This window comes from Schistocerca serialis, chromosome 1, assembly GCF_023864345.2.
Source record: "Schistocerca serialis cubense isolate TAMUIC-IGC-003099 chromosome 1, iqSchSeri2.2, whole genome shotgun sequence".
Taxonomy (NCBI): Eukaryota; Metazoa; Arthropoda; class Insecta; order Orthoptera; family Acrididae; genus Schistocerca; species Schistocerca serialis.
In genome coordinates, this window is record NC_064638.1 from 312,816,838 (window position 1) to 312,840,599 (window position 23,762).

The window sequence follows — 23,762 nt, forward strand, 5'->3', positions numbered from 1 at the left end:
GCACTGCGTAGGATCCTACGGTCTTGGCGTGCATCCGTGCGTCGCTGCGGTCCGGTCCCAGGTCGACGGGCACGTGCACCTTCCGCCGACCACTGACGACAACATCGATGTACTGTGGAGACCTCACGCCCCACGTGTTGAGCAATTCGGCGGTACGTCCACCCGGCCTCCCGCATGCCCACTATACGCCCTCGCTCAAAGTCCGTCAACTGCACATACGGTTCACGTCCACGCTGTCGCGGCATGCTAACAGTGTTAAAGACTACGATGGGGCTCCGTATGCCACGGCAAACTGGCTGACACTGACGGCGGCGGTGCACAAATGCTGCGCAGCTAGCGCCATTCGACGGCCAACACCGCGGTTCCTGGTGTGTCCGCTGTGCCGTGCGTGTGATCATTGCTTGTACAGCCCTCTCGCAGTGTCCGGAGCAAGTATGGTGGGTCTGACACACCGGTGTCAATGTGTTCTTTTTTCCATTTCCAGGAGTGTATTTCAAGCCAATACTAAAGTGAACCCCAAAAGTGATTGAGGTAAATGATAATGTCCGTTGCTGTGGGTTTACGGTAAATTTCAAGCATAAGCTTATTGTTTTGTTTTTTGATTGTAATATCCAGAAAGTTAATTTGGTTCTTCTGTTCTCTTTCAATTGTGAATTTTACATTTTTATGTATCCTGTTGATGTCAGTATGTAGTATATCAGTTTTTGTTTGTGGTTCATCTATTAAGCAAAGGATGTCATCCATATACCTGAACCAATGTAATATGTTTTATTCTTTTGCTACTATTTTTGTGAAAATGATCTGTTCAATGTGGTTTACAAAAATATTTGCTAAGGCTCATGAAACTGGAGACCCCATTGGTAATCAATCTTCTTGTAAATAAAATTCATTATTGAATTGGAAGTAATTTTGTTCTGTTATGAGCTTTATTAGTGTGCATATTTCCTTAATCTGTTCATCAGGGGCCGCCCGAAGTGGCCGTGCGGTTAAAGGCGCTGCAGTCTGGAACCGCAAGACCACTACGGTCGCAGGTTCGAATCCTGCCTCGGGCATGGATGTTTGTGATGTCCTTCGGTTAGTTAGGTTTAACTAGTTCTAAGTTCTAGGGGACTAATGACCTCAGCAGTTGAGTCCCATAGTGCTCAGAGCCATTTTTTTTTTTTTTTGTTCATCAGGGAGTTGACTATAAGTTTTCAGGTTCTTATCTATAATTTCTATTATTTCTGGTACTGGTATGTTAGAATACATTTGATGTAGAAAACATTTGATATATAAACATATAGGAAACATTTGATACAGAAAACATGTATCCCAACATACCAGTACCAGAAATAATGGTTACAATAATAACACAGTCACAAAGCTAAACTACAAAATTAAAAGTAAAATATAAGCGGAAAGCTCCAAACCACAGACAACAACACAACAGAACCAAACACAAACACGCAGTCTCATAACAACTACACAGGATAATCACTAAAAGATGAAAGAAAACACAAGATGGTACACAATGACATACAAACACAAATTCACTCATAAAACCACCAAGATTTTCAAAAGACAGGGAATAAACACAGCATACACAACAGACAATTCTATACAAAAGTACACCCCAAAACTGACAGAGAACAGAGACATATACCAGAAAGCAGGTATATATTAGCTACAGTGTAACACTTGTGAAGGCACATACATAGGGCAAACAGCGAGAACATTTTATGTCAGATACAAAGAACACATGGGAGCCTGGAAATATGGGACAAGCTACTCCTCATTTGCAGTACACCTAAGAGAAAATGACCACAAATCAACCACTAGAGAAGATGACATGAAAATAATTAGAATCAACAATAAAAAACACCTCATAACCATGCAAGAAAATTACCACATACAGAAAACCAAAGCAGAGGGGAAAATCCTGTTGAATGACCAAGTACACATGCCAAGCAATTCATTATTTACACTAATAGACAAAATAATAGAATAAAGTTCGCAAAAAGTATTAATATAATAATACTGTCCAATATAATAATAATAGAACCCAACATCTTCACACTCACTCATCGATGAATCCCTCTACAGAATATTGAAACGAAAAGTCAAAACAGCTGTCACCAAAGTTTTCAACCACTTGCGAACAGCTAGTACACCCACATGCCCCCTTCCCCCCCCCCCCCCAAAAAAAAAAAAAGAACTCGTCGGCTCTATCCCCCTCTCTCTCTCTCTCATACACACACGGTATAAACATCGTAAATAGAAGTTAGTCTCGAACATATACTTCGTTAGGTGGGCAACAAATAGGTAATTATACCAAAGAACATGAAACACGTAATGGAGTTGCAATATTTACGTTGTGAAAAACAGTGTACGACGAAATAGTTGTATCGAGTGACAAAAGAACAACAGTCCACCACAAAAAAGAGTGAGAAACATGATGAACAATGTGTGGAAGGTGAGAACACAAAGGTGTGATTATATGGCATGATAAAAGTGGTAGTGCGACCTCCAGACCAGATATGGGGAAACGCAGATCAGCAAATCGTAAGTAATTACTTTTTTACAAAAAAGTCGCAAAGTGAACTGTCTGATAATCTAAAAAACTAACAAAACTGTATCGTTATAGATCCCACTGATGATGCCTTAGAACAGGAGAAGGCGAAACGCGTATTGGATAAATAAAGTAGCTAGCAGCAGGAAAAGGGAGTTTTGTTTACAAAACAAGTATTTATATGATTGCTGCGGAGGATGGCCACACAAACAAACTTGCTAGTTGTAACTGTTTGTTCGTTGACGACTGGCAACCTGCTTTCGGTCTCATTGAAGACATTATCAACAAATATTTATCACATCACAATGGCTTCAACGAGACCAAAACCGTCTGTGATTTGTCAACAAATTAATCAAATACAAGTGGAGCTGCAGTGATATTCATTCGTAATCTAGATTTGCTGATAATCTCATCCCTTCCCACTATGGAGAAACTGATTAATTAAAACTGACATCTCAACTCTGAATCACAATTTATAGCTACGTAGTGTAGTTGAGAAACTGACGGTGAACCAGCTGGTGCTACTGCAGCAGAAATTTATTTCCACTTGTTTTGCTTGGAACGAATTAAACTAACCTCTAACGTCCAAAACTGACCTTACTCTCTGGCTGCAGTTTATGTTCAAACTTTGTAAGCTTTTAATCTTCGTACTAAGAGAAAACATTGTGATTCCTCACTTGTTGTTGGCTACATACTATTATCCTTCCACGGGATATGCAAAACTGACGTGTTTCCAGCTGAACAGTATCGAAAAAAATTATGCCCTGGTCCTATTTTTAACTTTAGTTAATGAGACGTTGGCGTTAACTAATGAGTCCATCAACATAGTAGCACACATATCAAACCTGCAAACCTCATTACCCCCTCCCTTGCCTTCACACACACACACACACACACACACACACACACAAATGGTGGTTGATACTGGTGCAGGGATTCGATGCGACAAACCCATATGGTATTTTCCTAGAGGTAGCTGCGTGCTATATCACTGAAAGACTGAGCAGAACTGTCATGAATACGTTTACCAATAGTCATGCTAATTATCAAACATTACTCCTGTTTTACAGAAATTTTCCAGACTGATGAAATTCCTGCTGTATTTTGGGGGGCAGATATTATTTAGCAGTCTCAGTCAGTAACAAAAATACGTTATACACAAATCATTCAACACAACATCGGTTCAACTATTTACGAGTAATTATTAAAGGAATTTTAAATCTGTAACAACAAAAAAAAAAAAGAAAGGATGCGTGTTTTGTCACACAGATTTGTGTCGTTATTGATAGAACATTATCACTGGTCTGTAACGAAACATGCAATTTTGTCATACGATGACATGGTTGGAGACCGTGGCTGTTATTTGAAGACAAATGTTGATGGTGTTGAGACAGCAACCAGCCACAAATTTATTTTCAGTTCCTTTATTCAAAAAGTACCGTTACCGGTTTCGGATCATTACGATTCATCTTCAGACGGTTTTCACGCTTTCATTACAACATGTGATGCATTTTCTTTACAGATCAATTGTCCTAAAATATAAAAGCACGCCACACAGATGTTTGCGTTACAGATTTGCATTGGATGTGACTTAAGTGAAATGTCAGTTTGGAGTGTTTGTTTCCATAGTTTTCGTCCATCAGGTGTGAACACATTTCCACTGCATTCTTATAGTTGCACACGTAAGTTTTTCTCACTGAACACTTTAGATCTGTCACATATCATAGCATTTTTGACACACATATCTTTGTAATCACTTTGTATGTATCAAAATACGTAGTGCATGTTAGAAATCTATTCTGTGACAAATCTAAAGTGTTCAGTGAGAAAAATTTACGTGTAGAACGATAAGAATGCAGTGGGAATGTATTCACAACTGTTGGACGAAAACTGAAAACAAACACTCCAAACCGACATTTCACGTAAGTCACATCCAATGAAAATCTTAAACGCAACCATCTGTGTGGCGTGTCTATAATTATGTATTATTATATTTTAGGACAATTGATCTGTAAAAAGACGCACCACATGTTGTAATGAAAGTATGAAAACCGTCTGAACATGAAGCGTAATGATTCGAAACCGGTAACGGTACCTTTTGAATAAAGGAACTGAAAATAAATTTGTGGCTGGTTGCTGTCTCAACACCATCAACATCTGTAATGAAACATATTTATGAATTGACTTGGTTTCTAGTTCTAAAAATAGTTCGTTACAAAAGATGTTGAATTTGCTTAGATATTTTAAGCTTGATTTCCGCGCGCATTTGGAGATGTCGTCTGCTTGCAAATTTTTGGGTTTTGTCTCGTTTGACAGTGTTGTTTCTTGCCCAGTCCCATATTGTTTTTTTGATCGGAAACACGGCACAATGTACCTGCGCTACTGTTTGCATTCCATCCCAGGTATGCTTTTTATATCTTATGTCAAATTTAGTGCCAGTAATTCCGGTATATGTTATGTCTCAGTCATTGCTACTGAGATGATAGATACGACACTGTTGCTATCAGTCTGATTTTGGTTTTCGTTTTGAGATTTGTTTTTGTGAGCAATGTGGAATTTGGCAAGAAACAACAGTGAAAAACGAGAGAATACCTCAAAAATGTGCAAGCAAACACTTCCTGACGTGAGGGAAAAATGGACAAAAAAGTACCGCTACAAATTTGTTTCATTATAGACCACTGCTAATGCTTCATAGCAATAAAATGAAATAGTTTGAAGACAAAGTATATATATACAGGGTGGTCCATTGATAGTGACCGGGCCAAATATCTCACGAAATAAGCATCAAACGAAAAAACTACAAAGAACGAAACTCGTCTATCTTGAAGGGGGAAACCAGATGGCGCTATGGTTGGCCCGCTAGATGGCGCTGCCATAGGTCAAACGGATATCAAATGCGTTTTTTGAATAGGAACCTCCATTTTTTATTACATACTTGTGTAGTACGTAAAGAAATATGAATGTTTTAGTTGGACCACTTTTTTCGCTTTGTGATAGATGGCGCTGGATACTCACAAATGTATAAGTACGTGGTATCAAGTAACATTCCGCCAGTGCGGACGGTATTTGCTTCGTGATACATTACCCGTTTTAAAATGGACCGTTTACGAATTGCGGAAAAGGTTGATATCGTGTTGATGTATGGCTATCGTGAGAAAAATGCCCAACGGACGTGTGCTATGTATGCTGCTCGGTATCGTGGACGACATCATCCAAGTGTCCGGAGCGTTCGCCGGATAGTTACGTTATTTAAGGAAACAGGAAGTGTTCAGCCACATGTGAAACGCCAACCATGACCTGCGACAAATGATGATGCCCAAGAAGGTGTTTTAGCTGCTGTCGCGGTTAATGCGCACATCAGTAGCAAACAAATTGCGCGAGAATCGGGAACCTCGAAAACGTCGATGTTGAGAACGCTACATCAACATCGGTTGCACCCGTACCATATTTTTATGCACCAGGAATTGCATGGCAACGACTTTGTACATCGTGTACAGTTCTGTCACTGGGCACAAGAGAAATTACGGGACGATGACTGATTTTTTGCACGCGTTCTATTTAGCGACGAAGCGTCATTCACCAACAGCGGTAACGTAAACCGGCGTAATATGCACTATTGGGCAACGGAAGATCCACGATGGGTGAGGCAAGTGGAACAGTAGCGACCTTGGCGGGTTAATGTATGGTGCGGCATTATGGGAGGAAGGATAATTGGCCCCCATTTTGTCGATGGATATCTAAATGGTGCAATGTGTGCTGATTTCCTACGTAATGTTCTACCGATGTTACTACAAGATGTTTCACTGCATGACAGAATGGCGATGTACTGCCAACACGATGGATGTCCGGCACATAGCTCGCGTGCGGTTGAAACGGTATTGAATAGCATATTTCATATATATATATATATATATATATATATATATATATATATATATATATATATATATATATATACAGGGTGTTACAAAAAGCTACGGCCAAACTTTCAGGAAACATTCCTCACACACAAATAAAGAAAATATGTTATGTGGACATGTGTCCGGAAACGCTTAATTTCCCTGTTAGAGCTCATTTTAGTTTCGTCAGTATGTTCTTCCACCTACGCTCAGTTGAGCACGTTATCATGATTTCATACGGGATACTCTACCTGTGCTGCTAGAATATGTGCCTTTACAAGTACGACACAGCATGTGGTTCATGCACGATGGAGCTCCTGCACATTTCAGTCGAAGTGTTCGTACGCTTCTCAACAACAGATTCGGTGACCGATGGATTGGTAGAGGCGGGCCAATTCCATGGCCTCCACGCTCTCCTGACCTCAACCCTCTTGACTTTCATTTATGGGGGCATTTGAAAGCTCTTGTCTACGCAACCCCGATACCAAATGTAGAGACTCTTCGTGCTCGTATTGTGGACGGCTGTGATACAATACGCCATTCTCCAGGGCTGCATCAGCGCATCCATGCGACGGAGGGTGGATGCATGCATCCTCGCTAACGGAGGACATTTTGAACATATCCTGTAACAAACTGTTTGAAGTCACGCTGGTATGTTCTGTTGCTGTGTGTTTCCAATCCATGATTAATGTGATTTGAAGAGAAGTAATAAAATGAGCTATAACATGGAAAGTAAGCGTTTCCGGACACACGTCCACATAACATATTTTCTTTCTTCGTGTGTGAGGAATGTTTCCTGAAAGTTTGGCCGTACCTTTTTGTAACACCCTGTATACAGGGTAATATTTCGTGAGGCTTATTTCGTGAGATATTTGGCCCGGTCACACACACACACACACACACACACACACACACACACATATATATGAAAACAAACACCACACACCATACACGCACAGACACACACACACACACACACACACACACACACACACACACAGATGAATTAAGTTCTGGTTGTTCATTTTCGTTTTTGTTATTCTGAAGGCTAAATGGTTCAAATGGCTCTGAGCACTATGGGACTTAACATCTGAGGTCATCAGTCCGCTATAACTTAGAACTACTTAAAACTAACTAACCTAAGGATATCACAGACATCCATGCCCGAGGCAGGATTCGAACCTGCTACCGTAGCGGACTGAAGCGCCTAGAACCGCTCGATCACAGCGGCCGGTCCCGGAAGGTTAAAAACTCACAAAGTAAATTCGTTATCAACTGAACGTTCTACTTGAAAATTAACTCACTGAGCGGTGAATATCGTGATCTCAGTATTACGTAGTTTAGGTCTGTTTCTTATTTAATATGATATTGTTATGTGGGCGTTTCGACTGTTTATCGTAGATGCACTGAAACGTTCCTTCGACGAAGTCATAACGTTGCGTGGGTACTCACGTTAGCCTCGGCTGGAACCCACGAGCTCTTCGCGAGATGCTGCACGAAACAAATGCGCGACATATAAACCACTGTTTGCAAAGAAAATGTATATTGGTGAACAGGAGTCATTTTCTTGTTCTGATAAATTTACAAAATAGTCTTAACAAGAGTCCTGCCTCACTTAAGCCCTAAAGGAGGGGTGAAACTTTTCTGTGCTAAAAGGTCAATGAAGCTACCCAACTATATCAGAAAGATTTCAAAATAAATAGACTGGAAAACGTACACCTTTGGCAGTCACTATACTGCCTCTAATGGGTCCTTTGAAATTCCCTAAGTTTCCTTAACGAAAGAACATTTGATAAACCCATTTTGTCGAATAATGACATTATTAGAGAACCGTGACTGTTTTGTGACACAGAATGTTGAAACTGTACAGCAGCAACTAGCAGCGTTTTTGTTTACGTTGCTGGGAAAACACCGTTACTAGTTTAGAGTTCCTACATTAATATTCAGACTCGAAAGGATGGTCTTCAGTATCGTCCGCGTTCGTTGGTTAACAACACAAGTTGTCCAGAAGCATTGCGCGCTTTGATTCGCTTATATCAGGTGAAAACGAGTGCAGATGATTCTACACACAGAGGTGACAAAAGTCAGGAGACGCGATATGGATAAAGAAACGTGCCGGATGCATAATTACAGATACCAGTATCTGCATGTTCGAATTATTGACCCTGGCTGTTGAGACACGTGTCCCATTGTGACACAAGGTGGTGAATGGCTGTCTCATAAATTCACGGGGCTTCAATGTTACCCAGTTCCGCACGTACGGCTGGACTCCGACGTCCGAGGTGAATCGTTTGCCCCTGTGCTGATGTTCTTCTTTGATCAAGATGGCCCCCTTCACTTCCTGCGGCAAGGGACAACAGTGAACGCCCAGCGTCACTCGCAAACCTTGACCACCCTTCCCCAAGCGATCAAATCAGAACGACCAGGCAGTCTCACCCGTGGGGTCATTCTGCACCACGACAATGCGAAGCCTCTTAGGCCAACGCATTAGCGGCACTCCGGCGGAAATTCTAATGGGAAGTTCTCGGCCACCCTCCATACAGTGCGGACCTCTCTCCCTGTGATTACGCCATTTTTGGACCCCTTAAGAAGGCTCTGAGGGGCAAACGATTCACCTCGGACGACGACGTCCAGCTGTACGTGCGGAACTGGTTAACATCGCAGCCCCCGGGAATTTTATGAGGCAGCCATTCACCGCCTTGTGTCTTAGTGGGACAAGTGTCTCAACGGCCAGGGCCAATACTTCTAACATACAGGTACTGTTTTCTGTGATTATACCTCCGGCTCGTTTCTTTTTGAACACCCCTTATACATATGCAGTTACGATGACGGTACTATCGCGTACACTAGCTATAAAAGAACAGTCCATTGCGGAGCTATCATTTGCACTCTAGTGATTCATGTGAAAAGGTTTCTGGCGTGATTATGGCCGCACGATGGGTATTAACAGATTTTGAAAGCGGAATGTTAGTTGGAGCTACACGCATGGGACATTACATTTCGGAAGTCGTTAGACAATTCAATATTCCGAGGTCCAGAGTGTCAAGAGTGAACCGAGAATAACAAATTTCAGGCATTACCTCTCACCACGTAGTGGCCGGCGGCCTTCAGTTAACGACCGAGAGCAGCCACGTTTGCGAAGAGTTTTCCGGTCTAACAGACGGGCAACACTGCTTGAAATAACCAAGAAATCAATGCGAGGATACGGCGAACGTATCCGTTAAGACAGTGCGTCGAAATTTGGCGCCAACGTGCTTGGCAGCAGACGGCCGACGCGAGTGCGTTTGCTAACATTACTAAATCGCCTCCTTGGCTCGTGACCATGTTTGCCTGGTCAGATGAGTCCCTATTTCAGATGGTAAGAGCTGATGGTACGGTTCGAGTGTGGCGCAGATCTCACGAAAAAATCAGCAGTGACAAACGAGGGAATACCAAAAAAATGTGCAAGGAAGCATTTCCTGATGTAAGCGAAAAGTGGACAAAAAGTACCGCTACAAATTTGTGGACCCAAGTTGTCAACAAGGTACAGTACAAGCTGATGGTGGCTCCATAATGGTGTGAGCTTTGTTTACATAAATGAAATGCATCCTCTGGTCCAACTGAACCGATCATTTATAATGCATATGTGCATTCCTTTCACATGTTCAAGCGAAGTATTAGGCATATTTATGCGATCGGGAATGCTCAGTAGCAGCCAGGCTACATGCACATTTAACAATTAAGTGTCAGCAAGGAGCATTAGAGATGAAATCATAGGAGGCAATGTTGTGCAACCCTAGAAGGGACAATATCCGACTATTTGGGAGAAGGATCTTACAATCCGAGACAGTGTTCCGAGACAAACTTCCGTCACAATGTCCGCAAACGTGACGTCAGATCCGCCTAGCAACAGCTATCTGAACGCCCATTGGCTGAAGGTTTGGATGTCTATCATTATTTAAAGTTAGAAAACTGTGTTAATGTGTTAGGGTCGAATATAACGGCGTAGTCCAGAGCAGCCATATTCCAAATGCTGATTCTGTGACGTGTGTTACAAAGCAGTTTCTGTATTAAAACAAGCGTAGTACAAACGTTGTTGACAATTAACAACTGGCATCCCTAAATTCTCCACTTCAGCAGAATCACCACCTACATGGAACCTGGTGACTGAGCGCTACTACTGTGCTACGAGGGACTTACCGAAGCAGCAAGACACCAGGTTAGTGATACCGCCAACACAAGTACTTCCTTCTCGCTACAATGCCACTGAGGGTGTTGTATATTGACTGGAAATGGTTATGTTCTGCTAGTTGGAGACCATTTGCAGCCATTTCCAAACAAAGATGGAACTTTGTCACCGCCCACAACTGCTCGCTGTTGATTGGAAGAACATTCTGGACATTTCGAGCGAATGATTTAGGCACTCATATCGCCCGACATGAATCCCATCGAACAACTATGGGACATGATCTAGAGGTCAATTCGTGCGAAAAATGCTGTACCGTAACACTTTCGCAATTATGGACGCCTATACAAGGTGCATGGCTCAACATTCCTGCAGCAAACTGCCAATGACTGGTTGAGTCCATGCTACGTCGAGTTGCTGCACTACGCCAGGGAAAAGAACGTCCGGCGGGATATTAGGAGTTATCCCATGGCTTTTGTCACCTCACCGTATTTGTTTGCATCTGATATATCACGCCGTATTTATTTTAGTGCAATATAGCGAATTCAAAACACGTGGTGCGTCTTAAAAATTGTGTCGTTGTCCATCGAACGTGAATAGTAATGAAGACCAATAATAGTGTGTGCGAAAACATAAAGAGTGGACTAGTCGTAGTCTTTGTTGAAAGACGACAAAAAGAAATGTTCTATGCGGTTATTTTTATGGTAGCTCGCCTGGAAACCAGCGTACCAAGCGTTTCGATAAAAGCATGCCAGCCGTCTGAAAATAATGAGAAAGGTAGCATCTGGTAAGGGTGCTTGCACAGTAAAGTAAGCCAACGCCAAATTGTGGCTGGTTACTGCTATGCACTATCAACATTTTATAAGGCTATCAATGCAAAATCTGATAATCAATGTTCAGTGTCCTTCGCTTGCGTCAACAAACGCATCATGGATTGTCACACTCGTTCAAACTTCCTTGGACTGAGAAGATCGGCTATACTGCGTTCCATGACCTGTTGATGAAGCGTCTCCGAATTAGGAATGTCTGAGCTGCGTAAAATAATTACTCTAGGCAATCCCGCAGATTAAGATCCAAACATATGAGTTCGAGGGAAGGAGCAGGTGACGGAGGTGTAGGTATCAGTTAGTGCGTTTCGAACAGAATACCTGAGATGTACTGGAGCTTCATCAGGCTAAACCGCGTGCTTCTATCTCCATGCTTGCCCCGTCACAGTTGTTGTTGTGGTCTTCAGTCCTGAGACTGGTTTGATGCAGCTCTCCATGCTACCCTATCCTGTGGAAGCTTCTTCATCTCCCAGTACTTACTGCATCCTACATCCTTCTGAATCTGCTTAGTGTATTCATCTGTTGGCCTCCCTCTACAATTTTTACCCTCCACGCTGCCCTCCAATGCAATATTTGTGATCCCTTGATGCCTCAGAACATGTCCTACCAACCGGTCCCTTCTTCTTGTCAAGTTGTGTCACAAATTTCTCTTCTCTCAAATTCTACTCAATACCTCCTCATTAGTTTGTGATCTACCCATCTAATCTTCAGCATTCTTTTGTAGCACCACATTTCGAAAGCTTCTATTCTCTTCTTGTCCAAACTATTTATCGTCCATGTTTCACTTCCATATATGGCTACACTCCACTCAAACACTTTCAGAAACGGCTTCCTGACACTTAAATCTATACTCGATGTTAACAAATTTCTCTTCTTCAGAAACGCTTTCCTTGCCATTGCCAGTCTACATTTTGTATCCTCTCTACTTCGACCATCATCAGTTATTTTGCTCCCCAAATAGCAAAACTCCTTTACTACTTTAAGTGTCTCATTTCCTAATCTAATTCCCTCAGCATCACCCGACTTAATTCGACTACATTCCATCATCCTCGTTTTGCTTTTGTTGATGTTCATCTTATATCCTCCTTTCAAGACACTGTCCATTCCGTTCTACTGCTTTTCCAAGTCCTTTGCTGTTTCTGACAGAATTACGATGTCATCGTCGAACCTCAAAGTTTTCATTACTTCTCCATGGATTTTAATACCTACTCCGAATTTTTCTTTTGTTTCCTTTACTGCTTGCTCAATATACAGATTAAATAGCATCGGGGAGAGGCTACAACCCTGTCTCACTCCCTTCCCAACCACTGCTTCCCTATCATGTCCCTCGACTATTATAACTGCCATATGGTTTCTGTACAAATTGTAAATAGCCTTTCGCTCCCTGTATTTTACCCCTGCCACCTTTAGAATTTGAAAGAGAGTATTCCAGTCAACATTGAGAAAAGCTTTCTCTAAGCCTACAAATGCTAGAAACGTAGGTTTGCCTTTCCTTAATCTTTCTTCTAAGATAGGTCGTAAGGTCAGTATTGCCTCACGTGTTCCAACATTTCTACGGAATCCAAACTGATCTTCCCCGAGGTCGGCTTCTACCAGTTTTTCCATTCGTCTGTAAAGAATTCGTGTTAGTATTTTGCAGCCGTGACTTATTAAACCGATAGTTCGGTAATTTTCACATCTGTCAACACCTGCTTTCTTTGGGATTGGAATTAGTATATTCTTCTTGAAGTCTGAGGGTATTTCGCCTGTCTCATACATCTTGCTCACCAGATGGTAGAGTTTTGTCAGGACTGGCTCTCCCAAGGCTGTCAGCAGTTCCAATGGAATGTTGTCTACTCCCCGGGCCTTGTTTCGACTCAGTATATGCTCTATTTGTAATGCCACCATCGTCGACGGCACGTTAGATCCTAATATAACTTCCTCTTTCATTTTCAACTTTTAGGCTCGGATTTTCTGAGTGCCATGAGCGGCATAAGCGCCACCAGCGTCTTCAGCTCGACGGTATCCATCTACCAGTCGCTGTTCACTCACACGATCGAAGACGCGTCGATCGCGTGCAGCGACTTCATAGCCGAAAGCAGTGGCAAGGCCGACGACGTGCCGTCGCAGTTCTACCTACCTGCGGAGCCCGAAGCTAGAGGCGCCATCGAGGAGGCCGCCGCTGCAGAGTCCGCTAAGACGGCCGTTTTGACCGAGACGGACACCTTCTTCCTCCTCTCGCGGCCCAGCGTCAGCTGCGTGGCCGAGTCGCCGCTCGGAGAGGCCGTTCGCCGGGACAACGAGCTGTACGAGTACCTGACGCAGGGCAAGGGCAGGATGAGGAAGAGGAGCACCATGGAGATGCAGACGGTCAGCATGATGAGGAAGACCGCCGTCGCTCTGACGGCCCGCCTCTTCAGGAACAACAGCTGCGACTTCGCCAGCGTCTGGGACATCTACGACACGTACGCCACGATGCTAAAGCGCCCGGCAGCCCGCACCGGCGGGCTCACGACCATCCTGCGGGACAAGACGAGTGACGTCTCGCTGCCGCAGTCCAACGCGTCCCTCCCCATGTCGGAGAGCCAGAGGCTCGAGCCGGAGGACCAGCTCGCTTCGATCGTCAAGACGGACGCGTTCCAGGACGCCTGCTCGCAGGTGGAGAGGATCCTCGACAGCAACTTCTACGACTTCGAACAGAAGGTGTTCAAGGAGCTGATGCAGGCCGACCCGCTGCGGATGGAAGTGGAGTTCAAGTACGGGCTGCACTTGCTGTGGACGTTCACGTGCCCGGAAGTGAAGGGGAAGAGCGTGACGGCCATGTGCTGGAACGCGGCCGACAGCAACCTGCTGGCCGTGGGCTACGGCAAGTTCCAGTACTCGGACGAGACGGCGGGCGCGGTGGCCGTGTGGAGCGTGAAGAACCCGACGCGGCCGGAGCGGCTGTACGAGATGGGCCCCGCGGTGACGGCGCTCGCCTTCTCGGAGCTGCGGCCCAACCTGCTGGCGGTGGGCCGCTACGACGGCGGCGTGCTGCTGCTCGACACGACGGCGCGCCACGGCCGGCCGCTCGCCAGCGCAGACCGCCTCGTCGCCGGCTCCTTCAGCCCCGTCTGGCAGCTCGCCTGGTTCGGCGAGTACCTGGTCGCCACCACGCAGGACGGCCGCGTCCACAAGTACACCGGCATCCGCGACTTCACCTGTCTCCCCATGATGCGGCTCGCCCGCGTCGAAGGTAACTGTCCCTTCAGTATTTCACTTCTCCTGCGTCCCCCCATCTCTTACACGAGTGTTCTGTTGGTTTTTATCTTACAAGGGACTCAGACTGGCTCGATTTTCTTCATACTTATTAAGATTTTAAGATCAGTACCCGGGAATTAACTCCCTAAAGCGCTTATAAATCAAAACTCGAAAACATCAGCTTTTAATATTTAGAGCAATGTTGAGGGGAAACGCAAATCTCTAACTGGATAATGTAAAATTAGGTTTTGTGTAAGGTACGTTATCTCAAAACTATCCAAGCAAAATTTTTGAAATTTTTGTGGCTCATAGATACATTCACTGTGTAAGTGCTGAAGCTATACGTGTACCGGTATTAAATGAGCGTTAAGATACAAATGTGTCGATAGGGAACATTTGTTGTGAACGAGCCTTAATTTTTTTTTTGTTTGGTTGGTGTGACATCTGTCAAAGATATTTAGTATACATCAAGTCATGGAAAAAGCAACATCATATGTTTTCATCGTGTTAACTGTGTCGAAGTTTGTACCAGAAAGATATGATTTACGGAAAGCATTAATTTTTTGTTTTCATTTGAAAAAAAGTGCTGCAGAGTCGCATCGAATGCTTGTCGAGGCATATGGTGATCATGCTCTATCAGAAGCAACATGCAAAAGATGGTTTCAACGGTTCAGAAATAATGATTTTGATGTAAGAAATGAAGAATGTGGAAGACCACCAAAAAAGCTCGAAGATACCGAATTGCGAGCAATATTGGATGAAGATGATACTTTGAATCAGAAGCAAATGGCGGCAATGCTAAATGTTGCTCAGCAAACAATTTGTGACCGTTTGAAAGCTATGGGAAAGTACCAAAAGTGTGGAAAATGGTTGCCACATAATTGAATGAAAGACAGATGGAAAACCGAAAAATCATTTGTCAAATTTTTCTTCAAAGACATGAAAGAAAATCAATTTTGCATTGAATTGTTACTGACAATGAAAAATCGATTTATTTTAAGAATCCTAAACGGGAAAAATCATGGGTTAATCCGGGACAACCATCAACATCGACTGCAAAACCAGATCGATTCGGCAAGAAGACAATGCTCTGTGTTTGTTGGGGTCAAAAAGGTGTGGTGTATCATGAGCTTCTAAAACCCGGAGAAACTGTTAATACTAATCGCTACAGACAACAAATGATCAATCTGAACAATGCATTGATCGAAAAAAGACCAGAATGGGCTGGAAGACATGGCAAAGTAATTTTTTTACACGACAATGCACCTGCACACAAAGCAAAACTGGTTCAGGATACAATCAAAACACTTGGCTGGGAGCTGCTACCCCACCCGCCGTATTCACCAGACTTGGCCCCTTCCGACTACCATTTGTTTTCGTCAATGGGACACGCATTGGCTGAGGAACACTTCGATTCCTACGAAGAAGTCGAAAATTGGGTGTCTAATTGGTTTGCTTCAAAAGACGAACATTTCTATTGGCGTGGTGTCCACAAATTGTCAGAAAGGTGGTCGAAATGTATAGAAAGCAATGGTCAGTACTTTGAATAAAATGTTTTTACTTTTCAATTCAAAATTAGGTTCATTTTCACAAAAAAACGCTCATTTCGTACCGGCACACCCGGTAATATTGTCTCTTGTAAGGGAAGATATATATTTTCTGCTGTAAGCTTTGATATATCTGTATACATATATATATATAAAAAAAATTGCATCACCCTGGTTCCCAGGACTCCTGAAGATAGACGTTGACTGTGGATGTTGTATTTTATTTATTTATTTATTGTTCCGTGGGACCAAATTAAGGAGAAGTCTCCATGGTCATCGAATGAGTCAATACATGAAATTGTAACACGATATTAGAAACAGATAAAATGAAATATAAAAAAACATATTCAGGTGACAAGTCGTAAGTTTAAATGAAGAAAATCAACAATGTAACACTGGAATTTGCTTAATTTTTTAGCTCTTCCATGACCTCCTCGACAGAATAGAAGGAGTGAGCCATGAGGAAACTCTTCAGTTTAGACTTAAAAGAGTTTGGGCTACTGCTAAGATTTTTGAGTTCTTGTGGTAGCTTATTGAAAATGGATGCAGCAGAATACTGCACTCCTTTCTGCACAAGAGTCAAGGAAGTGCATTCCACATGCAGATTTGATTTCTGCCTAGTATTAACTGAGTGAAAGCTGCTAACTCTTGGGAATAGGCTAATATTGCTAACAACAAACGACATTAAAGAAAATATATACTGTGAGGGCAATGTCAGAATCCCCAGACTATTGAATAGGGGTCGACAAGAGGTTCTCGAACTTACACCACATATAGCTCGAACAGCCCGTTTTGAGCCAAAAATACCCTTTTTGAATCAGAAGAATTACCCCAAAAAATAATACCATACGACATAAGCGTATGAAAATATGTGAAGTAGACTACTTTTCGTGTTGAAGTGTCACTTATTTCAGATACTGTTCTATTGGTAAATAAAGCAGCATTTAGTTTCTGAACAAGATCCTGGACATGGGCTTTCCACAACAGCTTACTATCTATTCGAACGCCTAGGAACTTGAACTGTTCCGTCTCGCTTATAATATGCCCATTCTGTCTGATCAAAATATCGATTCTTGTTGAATTGTGAGTTAGAAACTGTAAAAACTGAGTCTTCTGTGATTTAGCATCAAATTATTTTCCACAAGCCACATACTTATTTCTTAAACTACATTATTTGATACTGTTTCAATGTTACACACAAGATCCTTCACTACCAAGCTGGTGTCATCAGCAAACAGAAATATTTTTGAATCACCTGTAATACTAGATGGCATATCATTTATATAAATAGGAAACAGCAGTGGCCCCAGCACCGACCCTTGGGGAACGCCCCACTTAACAGTGCCCCATTGGGACTGAACATCACTACCACTCTCACTCTTGCGGAGAATTACCTTCTGCTTTCTGTTCTTAAAGTAAGAGGCGAACCAATTATAGGCTACTCCCCTTACTCCATAATGGTCCAACTTCTGCAGTAATATTTTGTGGTCAACACAGTCAAAAGCCTTCGTTAAATCAAAGAAAACACCTAGCGTTCGTAACCTTTTATTTAATCCGTCCAAAACCCCACAGAGAAAAGAGAATATAGCATTTTCAGTTGTTAAACCATTTCTAAAACCAAACTGAACATTTGACAGCAAATTATGTGAATTTAAATGCTCCAGTAACCTTGTATATACAACCTTCTCGATAACTTTAGCAAACACCGATGGCATAGAAATAGGTCTAAAATTGTCAACATTATCAATGTCTCCCTTTTTATAAAGTGGCTTCACTACCGAGTACTTTAATCAGTCAGGAAACCGACCACTCCTAAAGGAAAAGTTACAGATATGGCTAAGTACTGGGCTAACATACATAGAACAAGACTTCAGTATTCTGCTAGATACCCCGTCATATCCATGAGAGTTCTTGGTCTTTAGTGATTTAATTATTAACTCAATCTCCCTCTTGTCAGTATCATGGAGGAGTATTTCAGGTAACAGTCTCGGAACACTTTTTTCTAAGAGCGCTATATGATTATCTGTTGGGACTAGGTTTCTATTTAGTTCACCTGCTATATTCAGAAAGTGATTATTAAATACTGTACATATATGCGACTTATCAGTAACATGGATATTCCCACTATGCACTGATTCTATATCCTCGACCTGTCTCTGCAGACCAGCCACTTCCTTTATGACAGACCATATGGTTTTAATTTTATCCTGAGACTTAGCTATTCTATCTGCATACCACATACTTTTTGCCTTCCTAATAACATTTTTAAGCACCTTACAACACTGTTTGTAATGGGCTGCTGCATTTAGATTTTGACTGTTTCTAACGTTTTGATATAATTGCCACTTTGTTCTACAAGGTATTCTTATCCCTCTAGTCAGCCACCCAGGCTGCCTGTTTGTGCTAGTACCCTGTTTTGAGCGTTCTAACGGAAAGCAACTTTCAAAGAGCACGAGAAAAGTCTTGAGAAAAGCATTATATTTATCGTCTACTGTATCAGCGCTATAAACATTTTGCCACTCTTGTTCCTTGATAAGGTTTACAAAGGTCTCTACAGCAACTGGATCAGCTTTCCTAAACAGCTGATGACTATATTTAACACGTGTTGCAGCACAAAAATCTTTTTGAGTTAAAATTTGTGCATCATGATCTGAAAGGCCATTCACCTTTTTGCTAACAGAATGGCCTTCTAGTAATGAGGAATGAACAAAAATGTTGTCTATGGTTGTTCTACTGTTCCCTTGCACTCTCGTTGGGAAGAATACGGTTTGAATAAGATTATATGAATTAAGGAGGTCTACCAGCATCCTCTTCCTTGCACAACCACTTATACAATAAATATTGAAGTCACCACATATAAATAACTTTTTGTATTTCCTATAAAGTGAACCAAGAACCTCCTCTAGCTTTAGCAAAAATGTTGTGAAATCGGAGTCTGGGGATCTATAAATAACAACAGTTAGAAGTTTAGCTCCATTAAATTTAACCACACCTGCACAAAATTCAAACACCTTTTCAGTGCAGTACTTTGAAACATCAATTGACTCAAATGGGATGCCGTTTTTCACATACATGGCTACTCCCCCACACCGCAAAGAGCTCCTCGAAAGGCTGCCAGCCAACCTGTATCCTAGTAAAGGAAGCCTCTGAATTATCTCCTTATTTAAGAAGTGTTCAGATATACCAATGATCCCTATCACAGACACAGTCCCTTTGATTGTCCAGAGATGTCACTAAACCCACCCAAAGATGTAAACAATCATGCATGAGCTGCGCCTATTAGACGGAGGGGGTCCGACAGCCGATTAGGTCCAGTCATTCCACCAGGAAGGAGGTACACGGCTCGTGTTGTCTGTAGTTCAACCATGCCTAGACGGTCAATACCACGGTTCGATCGCGTCCGCGTTGTTGCTTTGTGCCAGAACGGACTCTCAATAAGGGAGGTGTGCAGACGTCTCGGAGTGAACCAAAGCGATGTTGTTTGGACATGGAGGAGATACAGAGAACCAGGAACTGTCGATGACATGACTCGCTCAGGCCGCCCAAGGGCTACTACTGCAGTGGATGACCGCTACCTTCGGATTGCGGCTCGGAGGAACCCTGACAGCAACGCCACCAATGGTGAATAATGCTTTTCGTGCAGCCACAGGACGTCGTGTTACGTTTCAAACTGCGCGCAACAGGCTGCATCATGCGCAACTTCACTCCCGACGTCCATGGCTAGGCCCACCTTTGCAACCACGACACCACGCAGCGTGGTGCAGATGGGACCAACAACATGCCGAATGGACCGCATCACGTACTCTTCACCGATGAATGTCACATATGCCTTCAACCAGACAACAGTGGGAGACGTGTTTGGAAGCAACCCGGTCAAGCTGAACGCCTTAGACGCACTGTCCAGCGAGTGTAGCGAGTTGGAGGTTCCCTGCTGTTTTGACGTGGCATTATGTGGGGCCGACGTACGCCGCTGGTGGTCATGTAAGGCAGCGAAACGTCTGTACGATACGTGAATGCCATCCTCCGACCGATAGTGCAACCATATCGGCAGCATATTGGCGAGGCATTCGTCTTCATGGACGACAATTCGCGCCCCTATCGTGCACACCTTGTGAATGACTTCCTTCAGGATAATGTCATTGCTCGACTAGAGTGGGCAGCATGTTCTACATACATGATCCCTATCGAACATGCCTGGGATAGGTTGAGAAGGGCTGTTTATGGACGTGACCCACGAACCACTCTGAGGGATCTACGCCGAATCGCCGTTGAGGAGTGGGACAATCTGGACCAACAGTGCCTTGATGAACTTGTGGATAGAATGCCATGACGAATACAGGCATGCATCAATGCAAGAGGACGTGCTTAAACTGGGTATTAGAGGTACCGTGTGTACAGCAATCTGGACCCCCACCTCTGAAGGTCTCGCTGTATGATGGTACACAATGCAGTGTGTATTTTCATGAGCAATAAAAAAGAGCGTAAATGACGTTTATGTTGATCTCTATTCCAATTTTCTGAACAGTTTCCGGAACTCTCGGAACCGAGGTGGTGCATAACTTGTTTTGATGTGTGTATATTTGTAAACTCATTTAAAGAGCGATAAAGTCCAATAGCGAATGATTATTACGATTATTACTTATGTATTTATTCATTTATTTAATTTATTACTATCTGTGAGAGAAAAACATCACAGAGCTAATTAATTTATTTACAATTATGATTATGATGTCCTCCTGCAGAAATAAAGTTAGCTGGCATTAATTATTATGTCTGGTAAGATTATTTCAAAGTCCTTCAACAGATTGTACATATAACTTGAATTATTATTCTGAATGTTTATAGAACAAAGTCTTTGCTAGTTGCACTTCAAGCTCACAAAAAATGAAAAGTATGGTTGCAGATGCGACGGCAGTCTCCGTTGATCTCGTGGCTCTGTCCGCCGCAGTTTTCGAAGTTCACGGTCGCCTGTAAGAAAATTTATTCTTCCAGAGAGAAACAGCGAATTTTGTCGTTAGTGCTATGACAGGTCCGTAGAATATTACTAGAATGACCAGCCTGTTACTGTAGATACAATGCAGACCCTCGTGATAGTAGGCTTTCAATAACCTTACGTGTAAGCAGGTTTCGTGCAGGAGTCACTTCAGCAGCAATAAAATGCTACAAAGTCTCCGACGATTGGCACGTAAATTAATATATGGAAAAGAAAATAGAGTCCATTTGTATCTTTAAATCATTTGAAATGCATTCAGCAAGTCATACAGCTCTTTTCTTGAAAGTCTTCTTCCAATACAATCTTTTTATATTTAATTAGAATGCTTCAAACGAAAAACTGTTCTTAACGGTGACCGATAATGACTCTTTCTCCTCAAATTCCTAAAACGTCCATACTTGCCAATGCCCAGATCAGCAAAAGTCCCTTGTTCATTACGTCAACCACTCACATCGACTTTTCCACAGAGTAATACAACAGTCAAAGATGTTATATATTCTCAGAATCGTTTAAATAATTCAGTCGTAGTAATTTTTTTGTGGATTACTATTTGAATAGATCATTGACTTTTTCTCTAAAACTGTAAATATCTGTTCATGCAGTCATTTTCCTTTTGCTTCGATAAAGGACACACTATAAACATTGATTTTTCTTTTAAAATTCAATCCGATCTTCCTGATAAAATTTTAAAACATCTCAGTTCATATTAAAAATAACTGCAGTTGAGTATATCCTGAAAATGTCAGCTTTCCGTCTTGAATACAAACTGAGAAAATGTATCTTTTCTATTGGAAAAACAAAATGATAAAAAACAGAGTCCAAAGTTGAGACATCAAAACATGCCTGCTGCGTAGCTGGATCGTCATGATGCACCTCATCTTCCAATTGTAATTTCGTCTTGGTACCTTTTTTAGTTTGTCTTGCATCCCTATTGCACATCTTTAGCTGATTTTCTGAATTTCTGAGTTCCTCACTACCCGAATTTCTATTAATGTGACCTTGATTGAAAGTAGCAATGGCATCATAGACCGCACAGTGTAAATTGTAAAACACCTGCATAGACATTGTTGGGCAAACGAGTCGAAATGACACTGTTCAGAGACCAAAGGCCTTGCCGCAACGGTTGCCGTCAGATCACCGAAGTTCAGCGCTGTCTGGCTTAGCTAGCAGTTGGATGGTTTTGCCAAGTGCTGTTGGCAAGCGGGGTGCTCTCAGCTCTTAGGCCAATTAAGGAGCTGCTCGACTGAGAAATAACGGCTCCAGTCAACAAAACTGACTACAGCTCGGAGAGCGGTGTGCTGACCACATGTCCCTCCACATCTGCATCCAGCGACACTTATCGCCTGAGGAGGACAGGGCGGTCGGTCGGTACCGCTGGGCCTTCAAGGCCTGTTCGGATGTATTTCGTTAATTTTTGCATTCTCTGTCCTGCCATGCAAATACTTTCGAAGTAGATAAGTGTTTGCTCAAGTCATTGAATGCTGGCTTCACTGCCCCCATAACTGCGACAGGCAGATTCTATTGATGATTATATTTTTCACCTATTACTGAACCCTTGTTTTATTTGTGCCAGCTTTATACATAAGCTGAGAAGAGCCCATGATGAGGTTCATCATTGGTGGACAGTATAAGAAAATACTCTGCCGTTACTGATTTCTCCATTGGTTCTACACAATGAGTACTACGGCTAACCATAATAATGTTGAAGTCTCTTTACAGCTGGCATTGTCAGTTTATCCTTGCCGCAAATTAGTTTCCCATCACTGAAGCATATTTTCCCTAGCGACGACTTCAGTTTTTGAAGACGGGTCCCCATTATATTATGCATATGCTACTCACACTCAGTCTTTTAAATTTCTACCCTGTCCTCGTTGGTTTAAGTACCACAACTTCATTATAGTCTTTGCAGTCCCCATCTCCTAAGTAATTGATGCACTGTACATCATAACACAGCTGAGAGCGTTGAAAAATTTCTTCATTCCTGCCACTCCCATGGCTCCACTCGTCCCAATGAAACCTGCTGTAAAATTGTCTAAACGAAGTTGTTTTTGTCGCTCTGAGCACCTACAAAATTTGGACATAATGGCGACATCAATCACTTTGCCTGCGTCCACGCTTGTGGCTGTGACGACACCGTTCTTTAAAGCGTGGCTTCGCTTTTGCCAGGTGTCATCAAATGCTTCATTCAAAATCCCTCTCATTGTCACAGTCTACATTTTCTAACCCTGCTTGCTCCACTGCAGGTCTTACTTATTCATTAGTACCACCTCCAGCAGTAGACCCTAATACACAATTACAATTGATAAATTTTGATGGGGGGAGAAGGCCGGGAGGAGGCACATAGCATAACCCGGGTGTTTCTCCTTTCCCAATGGAAAGCAGACCACATACCAATCTAATATTGTAACTGTACAATTCGTTGTTATCACCAGTCGTAATAAGATATGAAGATAAGACTAGCCGCGCGGGATTAGCAGAGCGGTCTAGGGCGCTGCAGTCATGGACTGTAGGGCTGGTCCCGGCGGAGTTTCGAGTCCTCCCTCGGGCATGGGTGTCTGTGTTTG

The 23,762-nt window shown here is 42.7% G+C and overlaps 1 protein-coding gene across 1 annotated transcript in view; it reads left to right on the forward strand.

Annotated features, from left to right (window-relative positions):
• LOC126469890 (dynein axonemal intermediate chain 4-like) overlaps window positions 1-23,762 on the forward strand; it is a 62,509-nt gene that overhangs the window by 16,712 nt on the left and 22,035 nt on the right. Inside the window, exon 3 of the mRNA XM_050097273.1 lies at window positions 13,382-14,653. Within this exon, the coding sequence (XP_049953230.1) occupies window positions 13,382-14,653 (1,272 nt within the window). The remainder of the gene's footprint in view (window positions 1-13,381; window positions 14,654-23,762) is intronic.